The sequence below is a fragment of the Pezoporus occidentalis genome, unplaced genomic scaffold (genome assembly GCF_034315485.1).
Source record: "Pezoporus occidentalis ecotype Australia unplaced genomic scaffold, CSIRO_AGI_Poc_V1 ctg37, whole genome shotgun sequence".
NCBI lineage: Eukaryota > Metazoa > Chordata > Aves > Psittaciformes > Psittacidae > Pezoporus > Pezoporus occidentalis.
Genome location: NW_026915691.1, coordinates 1,959,951 through 1,974,375, shown reverse-complemented (window position 1 = coordinate 1,974,375; position 14,425 = coordinate 1,959,951). Strand labels below are relative to the sequence as shown.

Genomic DNA, 14,425 nt, shown 5'->3' with positions numbered 1-14,425 from the left:
CACGGACTTGTGTGGGCATAGGTGAGCCTGGATTTCTGTGGAGGGGCTTCTTGTCCCCTTTAGCTATAGAGGGGGCTGTAGCTGCAGAGAAAGATTACCTAGCTAATGTTCCTTGCTTATGACCAAGGAGTCCGATTGCCCATTGTTCATCCCTGCACAGTTTCTATACTGAGAGTTTTGTTTAGTATTTCCAGTGTTTTCTTTTCACACTTCATGCATGAGAAAACCTGGTCATTCTCTTGTGGAATTTGGAGAGGGCTTTTAAAAGAGCTGAACAATATTCAGTCCTTGCTTATGTCCTGGATTCTTTTCACAAGCCTGCATAAGCAAGTCTGTTTTCCCCTCCAAGAGTCAAAGCTTGCTTTTTTGTCATTTTTATCTCGGCCACTTAGATTATACGGGTCACGGTTCTTCCTTTTCTCCTATAACAAATGGGAACAGTTGAACATTGTAATCTTCCCTCCACACTTTCTGTGTGAAGTTTTCATTATAGACAATACGTATTTCCCATAGCTGCAAGCTGCCATACTTTGTAAACATGGTTTAAAGAACCAGGTAGGAAACAGCCTCTTAAAGGCAAGTATTCATTAGAATATCCTCAGAAATGTTCTAATAAACTATGTGTGCAAGACAATGTTTTGATGGCTCTTATAGTAATCTGGCACTAGAAAGAAATTGGATGCTCCAGCTGTCAACCATGATGGGTTCCTTTAAAAATCCACTGCAATTTATAGCACATTGACTAAGTCCATCATATATAGTTAGGTGTAATTTATAGTGTAATGTACTAAAATATAGCCACCCTAAAAAAAATCTGTATGAATCACATAGAAAAGAGACAGCCATTTGCCAGGAATGAAGAAGGAAAGCCATGTCAATAAAGAGACAAGGCTTTCTCTTTCAACCTTTCACTACTTTAGGGTCTAATCTTGCCCCTGTGAAGTGCACTGCAGAAATCTAGGTCAACAATAGGAAATCAGAATCTTGAAAACTGACACTGCTAATCAGGACTGACACCACTGAGAAGATTGTCAATGTGTGGGGCTGATGCAATGATCAGTCTAAAGCCAGCAGATTTGTGTAGCTGTGGCATGCCAGCTCCTTTGGAGAAAGAGTTAGTTTTGAGGTTGCTCTGCTCTGTGCAAGAGCAAGTTCTTTTCTTTCCAGTGGAATACACCCTTTATTTCCCTTCTTGACTGCAGAATAACATAGCATCTGCCTTTTATTCCGTAAGATAGCACTTTAGGGTGGAAATGGCCACTTACCACAAAGAAGAAGAGAGTCACAGTCAGCTGTGGTAGTATCCTCAAAACATGGGACTTAGTGGCTTTTTCAAGGGGATGAGTATTGCCCTGTCCCTGTCCTTCTGGCATAGCAGCAAAAGAGTGTTCCTAGCTTCTCTCTGTTGAAAGGGCTCCTGAATGATCATCCTTTCTGCTTCCTGTTACCCTAATGAATAGATAAATACAACTTCAAATGTGCTACAGTGACACTGGTATGTTGGACTGCCACCAAACGGTCTCAACTTTTCCCTCATTCTCAAATTTTGTCATAAAACACAACCATAAGGTAGACCAAAATGCATCTACATCCCATCTTTGACGGGAGAAGAAATCTCACCAGAGACAGAGAATTAAGGTTTGGGTATCTGAGAATTCTTCCCAGTTGCATTCTTTCTGTCCCATTTTTTTCCTTTCCTTTGACCACTTTCTTTTGGTGCTTGGTCAGCTTTCCAACTGAGAAAGTATACTTTAATTTGGCTTTGCATAGGCTTGCTGCATTACAAAAAGTACGGCTACAAACACTCAGTGCCTTGAATAAAAGCTCAAGCTGCTGGTTACATTAGCCATTGCACTTGTCGCAACAACCTATTCTGATTTTACAGTAATTAATGCTCAACATGGTAAATAAGAACCTTTCCGTTGACCCTAATAGGAGGAGCTGCATCTAGTCCCAAATATCCTGGGGTTTGTTAATCTGAGTTTTTATTTTCTGCAGTGCTACAATAGTGATCTTTATTAAAATTTAGCAAAAATAATTGCTGCTGTTATTGTGTGAGGCTAAATATAGTTGCATCTCTAACACACTGGCATGGTGTTATTAATATACAAGACAGCAGAAGAGAGTGATGATATATAAAGCTGAAATTCCAATTAGAAAGATGCACCCTGATTTCTGAATACCCCCACAATGACTGTGATGCTTATTTACAATAGAACAGCCTATCTGCAAGACAGAGTTGTTTATTTTATAATCCCTATTTATAACTTGTTCCTTTTTATGTCTAATATAAACCACAGTGGGAGTATTGTTGATGTTAGAATAGGATGGTTGGCTTCTTTTCTACCATGGCGAAATCTTTCCTATGAAAAGAGAGTAAAGATGACAATTTCAGAACCATTGTGAAACAGAAGGAAAGGGTGAATGGTCAAAGAGGTAATGCTTGCTATTTTAATTAATGAGTTCTCCTGTAATGCTTGTCAGCCTAATACCCAAAGCAATTCTCATGCAACAATAACTTTCTGCCCTGCTACTAGTGACACCCAGGAAAATGTTCTTATTTCAGTTCCACAGAGGTGTAAACTGAGGAGGGTGGGGTTTGGATGACACTCGCAATACATCAGGCAGCAGGAAACGGGATCAAGATTCTTGGGTTCAGTGTCTGAGTCCCACCCACACCTCTCCAGTGCATGAAGCAAGTGATGAACCCAAGCTTGCATGGTTTGTTTTGCCTAATGGAAATTGTGAATGACTGGCCCATTGGCTGAAATTATAAAGGACAAGAACAGAAAGGCAGGAAGGATGAACAGACAGAACAGTAATCCAAGCAGGTCTACCACATGCTCTGTTGACCTTTAACGAATTGCTTGGACTCTTGGTGCATCCGTCTCCAATGGGTTACTTGCAAGGGACTGCTGAAGCAGTGAGCTGGAAATTGTGAGACTGTTCACAGAAGTATTTGGAAAAATCCAGTATATCTGCAGGGAAAAAAATCCCAAAGTTTTAAAAGCCCCTTTTATTTAGGTATGGACCTCTAACCTCTTCCTATCGTTTCAGTCCTTTGCATTGGCAGACAAACACTTGATTAAGGTTGAGGATCTTACCTGAGGGCACTGTAAGTTTGTCAGGAAGCAGGAAAAGAGAAGCAGCTATTTTGCTCCAGAGGAGCTCTTCTCCACCTCAAAGTAAAAGAAGCAGAAAGTTTTTCATTAAAGTGGTGCTGGAGGAGGAGAAAAGATGATCTCTTTTCTTTTTAGAGGAAGAGTCTCTTTTGTTACCTGGTGGCAATTTTAGAGAGAGGGGAGTTATTGTCAAATGAAAACATAGGTATTTCATAATCCTACAAAAACATTAGAGACTCCTAACATTCAGCATGGGCATCCTGCTTTGGGAGCTCAAACAGCTGCTCAGACATTGGCTATGTTTGACGCAATCATCTTATCTTGCATGCAGGCAGACAAATTAGGTCCTGTGCTTGGCTGGTGTGAAGTTTTGATTTTAGCAGCATGGTTCAAGTACTCCAGCTGAGGACAAGCACCTTTGTTTCCATTTCTTAATGTAAGGAAAACTCACCTTGTTATCTGCAGTTCCACATGGTGAGGAAGGACCAAGATGAAGTTTTACCTTGTGTAACCACAGTTCAATGAGGAGCTCCCAAGGTGCTATATTAAGATGGCTGTTTGTTTGCCACAGGGTAACACAAGAGTACTGTCAATGAAACTTGACTCAGATCATGGTGAAGTGATCCCTAAAGAACAGCAGAATTGGGATTTCTCAAAATCCATGGAGGCCTGCAAGGAGGTTAAAAGAAATGGCAGAATATAGTGAACAGTGGAGTTGAGGTCTCACAGATCAGAGTAAGGACTCACCCTGCTCATCTGGCAGCAGCACTGCCACTGATTTCACAGGGCATGAGATCAGTCCTACAGAGTTTTGGAGGGAAGTTTGCCACTGGATACTGAGATGGAGCGAAAGAAAAGCACAGACCAGGGGAACATATGGCTTTGCTACGTGTACAAATGCTAGCTTATCACCTCCACATGTAGAATGAGAAAAGTGGAAGCACAACAAAACTTTAGGAGCTTACTCTTCTCTGATGGTAAGTCAAAGGAATCTGTGTTCCTGGCTCTTTTCCTTGAAAAACATTTCTTACTTGGAAATGTGGAAGGGACAAAATAAGGCCTTTAATCAATAACATACTATACAAGTGGTCACTGTACTCAGCTAGACTGTAAGCTGTCGTTGTTGCACTGAAGGATCAACAGCATTTCTCCCCATGGGTCGCCTGGAAGCTTGACAGGCAGGTAAGCAGCTCATTAAGATCATCAGCTTAGAAGGTCTCTGGGTCACCAATTTCATCACCCACCAATTAGACCCAGCATGAAATACACGGCTAAGCCCAGACAGGTTCATGTAGGTCATGTATGTGTCTGTGATTTCAGGGGTGTCATTCTGATGTCTTACCCACCAGAGTAATGACAAGCATATGCTAAGGTAACCAAGGGAGAACATATCTTCTGGTGAAAACTGGGACATGCACCTAAAGATGGTTGGTTTTGAAATACTGAATTTAATAATGCAAGAATTTATCCATAATCACAGAATAATTACAGAATAAACTCAGTGCAAAAATAAAACATCTGAATTGCATAAAAGAATGTAAAAAAAGACTTAAAGCTTACAACTACCCTGTGCTTGGAATATTTTTTATAAAGGAGTGATAAAATGAAAACAAAGACAATGCTGTTCAGATGTGGAAATCAGTATATCCCAACTGAGTACGTGCTGGAGGAATATCTGAAGAAATGACATGACCTGTGATTAGAAATTCAGCCTTCATCCTGCATGGTTAGATGAGACTGAAATGCAATGGTGTGTCCAAGACATCATACAGGAGGGAGCAAGAGTATTTAGCTTTTATTTTCTTTGTCTGACTACAGCCAACAGAGCACACTAGAGGGACAAATTTCAGCTGTGCAAGAGTGATCAGTGGGACTTCCTGAAGTTACCTTCCCTTCCTGGTCTTCCTCGAGGCAGATCTCAACAGGCTATAGTTTTCTGCTTGAAGACAGCTGTAGCTGGAAAACCATCTCATCTGGTTGTCTGATTAGAAGGTGGAGGACTTCTAATCCACCGAGGAATTAGAAAGCAAAGGAATTCTAGCGCTGAGGGGGCCTACTTTTGTCTGAAACCACTTGCTGAAATCCTCTTCTGGCATCCGCACAATGCTCTCACGTACAAACTGAAACAGAAAAAGGTTTTTTTTCCCTGAGGTTTTGATTTACATGTAAGAGAGAGATAATATGTGGGAAAATGTGACATTGTAACAACAGAATAAATGTAATGGCTTCTGCAGTTAGTACAGCACTTTGTATCACCAAATATTTTTAGTGTAACTTCCTGAAGAGATGGATATACTCTAAAATGAAATAAAAGGAAAACTCTACAATCTTCAGTGCAATTTATATCCTGAATCTTTCCAAGTCTTTTGTTTTAAGCTTGCAGCTGTGTTCTACATACCCCTGCAGTACATACATTAAAGCAACTTGAAGTTAAATGAGAACTTCATCTAGAATCTCTGTCAGCCCGCAATCAGTGATGCTGCTCTTGCTCCTAAAATGCGACAGTTTATTTATTCCAGTCAGAAGGAGCACCAAGGTCCTCCTTCCTCTGGGGCTATTTTCAAAAGATGTATAAATAAATAGGCAGGGGATTCAGCTAATGTGGTTTTCTCTATTACTATTACACTAACATTAGGGATCAAAATGCAAAAGGAATAGAAGAAGCAAAGAAATAGATCTAAAACCAGCCAGCAGCAAAGACCTGCCTATTGAACATTAAGGCAAGGCTGCCTCCCTGGTTGTGCAGATTAGTGCACATGACAAAATAGTTATTTTTACAAACATCAAGAAAATACAGAGAGTGTGATCAAAGGCAAAATACTTTTGCCTTTGTATGGCACAATATATATAAGATGCACAATAATCCCCTGCCTCTCAGAGATTTCTGTTGGTCCGGTAGATGAGGGGAAATAACCGTGATGAGAACAAAAACCACAAGGTGGCATCATTGCCATTTTTTGTACCTGAATTACCTGGTTGGACTACATATTACAAACATTCTACATGCATTCTCTTCCCTTTCTTGTATCCTTCCTCTTCTACCATTTACTTCTAGAGCTACAGGAATTGAGCCCAACGTAAGCTCTTGAGAAGCAGATTTATTTTCTTTGTAATGTTCCTGAAGCAAAACAATGATCTGCAGAGCTCCTGGATCACTGACATAACGTATTACTTGGATAGCTCATGGATGTAACCACTGGGAATGACAGGCCTTCTCAGAACTCAACAAGTTAATGTTTCTTGTCAAGCGTCCTAACAATTTATGACAGATGCCAGTTTTACTGCAGTGGTGAATAAAACAATGACATAATGATACTGATTAATAATCCAATGCTTGTCATAACATCTTTCTTCTGAGCAGTTCAAAGTGACTTGTAAGAGGTGAATAGTAGCACCTTCATTTAGTGAGATCCTAAATGATTTAATCTGGTAACTTTCTACTCTATGAGTTTCATCCACAGGTACCTGCTCTCCCCACCCTCCTCACACAGAGACTCAAGATCTGGACTCATCTCACCTCCACAGCTGCAGCAATTTCTGGAGAACACAGCTCCCACACACGCAGATCATCCAGAACCTTAAGAAAGGTCTCTGGATCGATTTTCAAGTCAGGATTCTTGCTGTATTTTTCCAATTTCTTTAAGATTTTCTGGATATAATGGTCATTCTTCACAGACTCTGGGAGTCTGGCAAGCAATACAGGAGCCCTTTAGCAGAAAGAACAGCAATAAAAGAGAAACCATGGGAACAACTGCACATCTGATTAGAAACTCTAGGTTTTATCTTGCATTTCTGCCACTTCATCACCTCCATAACTTCCACAGGAAAAATGGCTCTTTGGGGAATGCAATGCTCAGTCCGGGTTGGATGGGACCTTTAATGCGAATAACGTGAAAGAGCTTTACTTTATTGGATTTCTACACCAATTCCCTTTGCAGGGCACTGAAATAGATGCTTTCTCATTGTCCATTTAAATTTGGATGACAAACTTGGGTGTGAAAGGAAATAATAAAATCCTAACAAATGTTTCCATTTGTCCTCTCATCTTTTCTCTATTTATTTTGTTTAATCTCCAGGGGTTTTCCAGCGCACTCAATGCCTGATCTGGCACACTTTCTGATTGTCTTTACTATCGCTTTTCCCTGTGCTATCATCATTCTCCTTTCTCTGTGTGCTAACATAAATCTCATTGATGTAAGTGCACTGTAACATGCAGTCTTTATCGTTTCACTCTGAATATAAAGATTCAGGAGAATTACACATTACAATAAAAATAAAACTCTTGTGAAAACACTGCCTTTTCTTTTAGTGTTTTGTGTAAATTCTGCAGTGATGCTTTGACAGTCTTGGAGATCAGCGTTCCAAACCTTTCTAGAATGTGCATGACCGGGGTGTGCTGTAGTTTTCACTGGAAAGGGCTGACGATTTGGCAGCACAAGTGCTGCCTCCCTCCAGTTTAGGATACATGTCACTGGGCAGCAGGGACAGCAGGAGAGGGATGAGGCATTTCTTCCTTAAACCAGTAAAAAAAGGAAACACACAGGTTCTATCTTCAGTAGGGCCAGCTCTACACTCAGTAGTATGCTGCTGATAGCTGTAGAGCCAACTCTTTATTATCACTACCTGGATTACCTGGGTTACCATAACTATGCCACACACAGGCCTTTTATGACCCATCCATGCATTGAGAAAGGAAGCCATGCTCAGTGCACTCTCACATCACACTGTTCATATTTGGTATTATTTTGGGCTTTTCTTACTTCATGAGAGAGACAACCAGACTGGCAGAATAAACTAGTAAAGTGTTCCTGTTCTCTTGGCAAGGCAGTGTTTGCAAGAGTGCGGAAAAGAACAGCCCTGCTGCTCATGAAGCAAGTGGTATGGTCCTCTGGCATTACTTTGTGTCTCCACAAGGGGGTTGACCAGCCTTTTTAGAGATCTCACACCCCATACCCCTCATGGACAGCATGCTGCAGAACAGACCTGATGTGGAGAGCTGTCTTCAGGTAACTGTTCTGGCACAGTCAAAGCAAGACAGTCTCCTCAGGGTGGAGGCACGATTTTCAGTGAAGGAACAGCACACTCACAGCACTATTCTTGCATAGGGAGAACAGTAAAAAGCCATACTGGTATAGTCTCCTTTATGCTCATGGAGTTTTGTCCAAATTAAGGCTTCCAGTGACACTACAAGTATAAAAGTAAAACCACATCCACTCCAGTTTCAAGACTTATTTACATGCCAGATCTTAAATTCAGGGGACAGCTGGAGCACAGATGTTTGACAATTAAAACCAGTGTTCTGCTAGATAGGCCAAGACTAGGTTTATTGATTAATGCGTGACTGATGTGTGCTTGACATGTCCTGGGCCACCTGCATTTTGGACCCAAGATGAGAAATGAACTGTGGTGAAGGACAGAAAGCTTACTAGCCGATAAGATCAAAAGAGGGCAGGCTGAAAAACACCATTCTGTGCAGTCTGTGTATTCAGTAATCCCATGCCCAAGGAGTTCTCATGGACAGGGCAATAAGGAACATGCTGTGAGTTTGTTGAGGTATTCAGGTAGGCTATTTCTAATGTGTGATCTGGAAGCTGATCACTGGATACAGCGAGTATTCTTTCAAACATAAACTACTAATCATTTCAAACCTAACACACTAGTAATCTGCAGAACTGCTGTAACTGGGAAGCATTTAGGTGATCCCTGTTGTTGTGGTTTAAACCCAGTCAGGTAACTGGTTCACTCACTCCCCCCCTTCTTTCCCTCCCCCTACTACCGGAGGGACGGAGAGGAGAATCGAAAAGAATGCAACTCCCATGGGTTGAGATAAGAACAGTTTAGTAACTAAGGTTTAACACTAATCACTACTGCTACCACCAATAATAACAATGATAAAGGAAATAATGAGGGAAGAGAATACATCACCTCAGCACCAGCTGACCTACAACTCGCCCCCCCAGCCCAGCCAAGCCCTGACCTATACCTCCTCCAACCCCACAGTCTACCAGTCCTTCTGGCTAACTCCCAGTTACATCCTGGGCATGACGTGCTGTGGTATGGAATACCTCTTTGGCTAGCTTGGGTCAGGTGTCCTGTCTCTGCTTCCTCCCAGCTTCCCCTCCTCCCTGGCAGAGCAGGAGGCTCACAAAGTCCTTGACCAAACCAAAACATCGCTATCAGCTCTGTTCCCAGGCTGAAAGTCAAAACACTGCACTGCACCAGCTACCAAGAAGGAGAAACATGACTGCTACTGCTGAACCCAGGACACTTGTAAATGTTGCAGTATTATCCATGTGCAGTTCAAATGCTGGTAGGGCAATGCTTTGTTTTTTATCATGGGTGGGCAGCTAGAGTCAGGTTCCTTTGCCGCCAGCTTTAGTACTGTGAATGTTCAGTTCAGTAAGAAGTTCTGACTCTAACCCATGTACATTTATACAGTATCTCTCATCTTTGGGGTACAGTGCATTTTACATACATCCTGGTGAAGGAAGTCTCCTGTAAAGCTGCACTGGAGTTGGTGTGTGAATGCAAGCACCGAGTGCCTTTTGCCCGATATCACTGGAGAAGAACTCTTTGTTCTCCCCTTTCTTACCATTTCCAATTAACCTATATGCTGAGCAGGCCAGGATCTGCTCCTAGACATCACATCTGTATTTTTGCTGCTACCAGTTTGAAAAGTCTGCATTTCCAGCAACAGATTCAATGGTTTCTAGTGATACTTTGCTTTAGAGAGGGAAAAAAAGAAAAGATAAAAGCTCTTTTATACTAAAGGCAGAAATCTGGGACCCTGAACATCTCATCTGAACAAGGGTTGCTCCATGCCTGGCAGTGTTCAAGGCCAGGCTGGATGGGGCTTGGAGCAACCTGCTCTAGTGGAAGGTGTTCCTGCCCGTGGCAGGGGGTTGCAACTGGATGAGCTTTTAGGTCTCTTCCAACCTGAACCATTCTATGATTCCTTACCAGTTTAGTTCATCTTCATCATGTTCTCTCTCAGCTCTCATGCTCAGCTGTCTTATTCTGTCCAATTCTTTTCTGAAATCCTTTGATTGTTTCATAGCCCTGTATTTTTGGTAACATCGCTCTTCCTGCTTCCTACAAAAAAAACTCTTGAAAGTTAAAGCTGTGTTGTAAATATTACCATGCTTCTACGTAGCTAACTGGGAAGATAACAAAGAAGGGAGAAAACCAGGAATGTGAAGATCACGTTGTATGGCCAGTCTGGACACTAATAACAATTCTGGCTTTTGCAGTGCTCTGTATACATTCATATTTCTACAAACATATTAAAAAGCGTTAATGGTTTTTATCAGCTCTGGGATGTAGGTAAGAAACAAACTTCAAAATCAAAACATTGACCTGAAATTGAACCTCCACTTTCTACAGGTATCCAGTACTTAAAACCACACTGAATACTGTACAGTGATGTAGGCTAAAATATTATTCAAAATACAGCAGAAGAGAGGTGGAACAGAGTGGAGTGCCTCTGGGATCCCCAACACAAAAGGAATGTAGACCTGCTTGAGTGAGTCTCGAGGAAGCCACGGAGATGCTTTGAGGGCTGGAGCAGCTCTGCTCTGGAGCCAGGCTGAGAGAGCTGGGCTGGGTCAGCCTGGAGAAGAGAAGGCTCCTTAAGGGGAGACCTCCGAGCAGCTCCAGTGCCTAAAGGGGCTCCAGGAAACCTGAAGAAGGGCTTTTGACAAGGGCCTGTAGGGACAGGCCAAGGGGAATGGCTTTAACCTGCCAGAGGGGAGACTGAGATGAGCTCTTAGGCAGAAGCTCTTCCCTGTGAGGGTGCTGAGGCGCTGGCACAGGGTGCCCAGAGAAGCTGTGGCTGCCCCATCCCTGGCAGTGCTCAAGGCCGGGTTGGACACAGGGGCTTGGAGCAAGCTGCTCTAGTGGAAGGTGTCCCTGCCTGTGGCAGGGGTTGGAGCTGGATGAGCTTTAAGGTCCCTTGCAACCCAAACCAATCTGTGATTCTGTGACATGCCCTGAGCTAGAATTTTGACCCAGAGATTGGGCTCATGTATGAATCCTTACAAAAAGTAACAAAGTAACAAACCCAAACATCTGCTTTTCTTTACAATAAATAACTTATATACAATAAATAACTTATCCTGCCAAACTGAGGTTTCATTTCCAAAAGCTGACCAAACAGAACAGTTTTAGGTGGCTGTATGTAGAATGGCAAAATAGCCGCAAGTAGTAAGTTTCCATCTGACTTGTCCTTCCATACTGTGGGATGCTGGATTGATTATGCAGCCACAGCAGCTGCTCAGGGAAAACAACAAGGACCCAACTCCAGATAAGGAGTGCTCTGGGAATAAAAATATCTTAAGTACAAAATGAAACAGAAGAATGGAAAGAAGGAAGTGAGGGGGAGGAGTGTGCCTGCAACACTCTTCAGAATACCAATGTAGGGAAGGATCTCAGGTCTGGTGCTTACTGAGACAAAAGAATTTGCACAAGCATCACAGATGAATGTTTCTGGGTGGAAGGAAAAGGATGACAGGCATTGGCTGGTCAACAAGGTAGAAATGTCACTGATCTGGGAAAAGGCTTTGCCAGAGGACATTATAACTGTTCCTATGAGAAGAGTCAAAGTAATGTTGAACAACACAGTGATCTCAGAACTGAAAACACAAGATAGCCATACAGATTGTATGTGGACAGAAGTTATTATTCAGTCTTTGGTGTAAAGGACTGCAATGTTCAAAGTAAACATATTCAATGTTTTTAGCAAAGCTATTTCCATAAATACTGTTCAGAAATATTCCAAAACACTGCTGTAAATATTTCACCTGCAATGTTTTTTTTTGTACATGGTCATAAAACTTTCTAACATCGTCCCTATATTCTTATTTTAATGCCAATCCATATAAATGCATCTTTAAAAAGGCCTGAAGTCCTAAATCTAGTCAGAAGCAAGGTATGCAGTGTTTCAAGAATATAGGAAATCCAGTTTCCTCCTACCTCTCAAGGCTCACTAGGATATCATGTAAACAGCAAGCTGCCTCTTCACGGACTGCTGTGAACCTCTGCTTCACATCAGCACACAGGTTAGATTTGCTTTTAATGAAAGAGCTGATCTGGCAGCTGCAACCAAAACAACACATTAAAATAGAATTAACATTTTGTGGTCACCATTTTGTGGTATGCACATGTGTTGCTTGAAACATACAGTGATGTGAGCCCACTGAGTTTGAGATCTTATTCTCAGTAAAAAAACAAATTTAACATAATTTACACATTTGGGTTTGTTGTTTTTTTTTAATTCAGCAGATTTATAAAATAATTTGATGAATTAAAAAATTGAAAATTCTATAAAATTTAGATTTTTGCACTCTTTCGTTCCAGTCACATCCTTCCAGGAAAGTGCCTTTGCATTGCACTAAAGTGTGCTGCAAGATCTCACTGGCCTGCTCTAGTCTCCTGTAATAAATGCTGCCTGACATTTGCATGCCAAATGCTTTCCACAGAGAGCACTGAGTTAATAATGCTCTTCAAAAGCAGATTTGTAGCCTTACCTGTCCTTTCTGGGTCTCTGCTTCCCTGGTGTTTGACTCTCCCTGCGCGTGTTTATGCTGTGGTCTTTCTGAACCTCTGGCAAACTGTAAGACGCAACAAGGTTTAAGGCAGTGTAGAGTGTGTTCGCTCCAGAGCAACAAACTTCACAGGTGCTGAGGAAACATTCTTAATATTGCAGACTTGCTGGAGCTATCCAGGTACAAAGTTAGGGCTCTTCACCTCAAACCGAAGGGAAAAAAATGCTTCAGCAAAGTCTAATGGAAAGAATGGTTTGCCAAGTTGAGGTTACTGCTGTGGAAACCACCACAGAACTGAGGCAACACTGTAATGAGGCAACACATCTAATGTAAACTTAGCTAGAAATGTAATAGAGATACTACTGAGAAATGCAGTGGTTGAAACAGAAACAGTTTCCTGGAGGAAGATAGAACATCACTTTTTCTATAAAGCTTCTGGAGCAGAAGATCTCTTCTGTTTACAAAGGCAAGACTCATGTGGTACTTTCCAGAAAGTACATATTGCTTGCACTGCAGTAAAATAGGCTGTTCTACCAGCTGTGCCAAAACATGTGAATGTCATCTGGCCCTGAATGCTGAATTCAGTTGTTTAGGGGGGGAAAAGAAAGAAAGGAGGGAAGAAAAGGGTAAGCTTTGTCCTGATTAGTTGCTTCTAATCATTCAGAAATCCATCAGGAAACGTACCATTGTGGTCCAGTCTTCTTAACCATAGCTTTTTCTTTACAGCCATCTTTTGACACCTCTCCACGTGCTATCTGGATTGATTTCTGCAGGGCTGATAAGATACCAAAACATGCCAACTCAATAGTGCATTCCTCTCTTCCTTCCAGACACCGTATATGCTGGCCTGAATGAGATATCCTAAAGAAATCTGCTATTCATTGGTTCTAAAAATTAAAGTTTCTTCGAAGAAAAGCAGCTTTTTGAAGAGGTTTTAAGATAGGTACCCAAATATGAGTGCTGCCAATTCATTAGTCACTTGAAAACTTTAGCTGTGAAAAAAAATCAACTAGAAGATATTAAATATTTTTTAAACTAGATGCTTATAAAAATAGTGTCTCAGAAAACCAGATGGATTTGAACAAACTATGCAGAAAGTCTATTTTCAGTTCCTGTACTGTGCTGTTAGCATTCTAGTGGCATAACTACCAATTTCTGGATTTTTAAGTCTGCTGTATCACTTAAGTGTCACATGGAATTTAATCCATCAACAGGTATCTGCTTACCTCTCTGTATCTCCTTACCAGCATCCACTAAAACTTAAGACATGTCCTCAAGTCATTGGTTATAGTTTCTAGATTATCCACCTTTGAGAAGATCTCTCTCACTAATAGCACTCTACTCTTTCTGCCTTCTACTGTAATGTGAATGCTTATATTCTCCTCTCCCTTGAATACCTGGAAAACAAATTTAACTCACTGGTTTCCTTCAGCTCCTTGTTTTCTTTTCCACTGCTGTTTCATTAATTCTTTGATGCCAAACCCCTGGAGAGGCAGAGATGGCCATCTTCTCTGTGTTATTCCCTCCAATCACACATGCAATAAAACAGCTGCCACACTTGTTATTAAAAATCCCAGTGTTAGCTGTCAAATTCTAAGTCATCCTCTGACATGTTCAATATGTCCTACATGGTCATAAGTGACATTTTACTGAGCACTCAACACCTTGAAGTTGTAATCTCCAAATTCCTACATTTTTGTGAAGTACCACGTTCAGTATAACAGAAAATGACTGCTGAACGTTGACTGTGTTAAATAGCAG

The 14,425-nt window shown here is 41.4% G+C and overlaps 1 protein-coding gene across 4 annotated transcripts in view; it reads right to left on the bottom strand.

Moving 5' to 3' along the window:
- Positions 1–4,889: 4,889 nt before the first annotated feature.
- Positions 4,890–14,425, bottom strand: part of CCDC60 (coiled-coil domain containing 60) — a 59,492-nt gene continuing 49,956 nt past the window's right edge. For all 4 annotated transcript variants that reach the window (XM_062631185.1, XM_062631186.1, XM_062631187.1 and 1 more), the window contains 6 exons: positions 13,349–13,439; positions 12,647–12,730; positions 12,093–12,215; positions 10,083–10,214; positions 6,640–6,829; positions 4,890–5,242 (listed from right to left, as the gene is read on the bottom strand). In XM_062631185.1, coding sequence (XP_062487169.1) covers positions 5,126–5,242; positions 6,640–6,829; positions 10,083–10,214; positions 12,093–12,215; positions 12,647–12,730; positions 13,349–13,439 — 737 coding nt within the window. In that variant the 3' untranslated portion in view covers positions 4,890–5,125. The remainder of the gene's footprint in view (positions 5,243–6,639; positions 6,830–10,082; positions 10,215–12,092; positions 12,216–12,646; positions 12,731–13,348; positions 13,440–14,425) is intronic.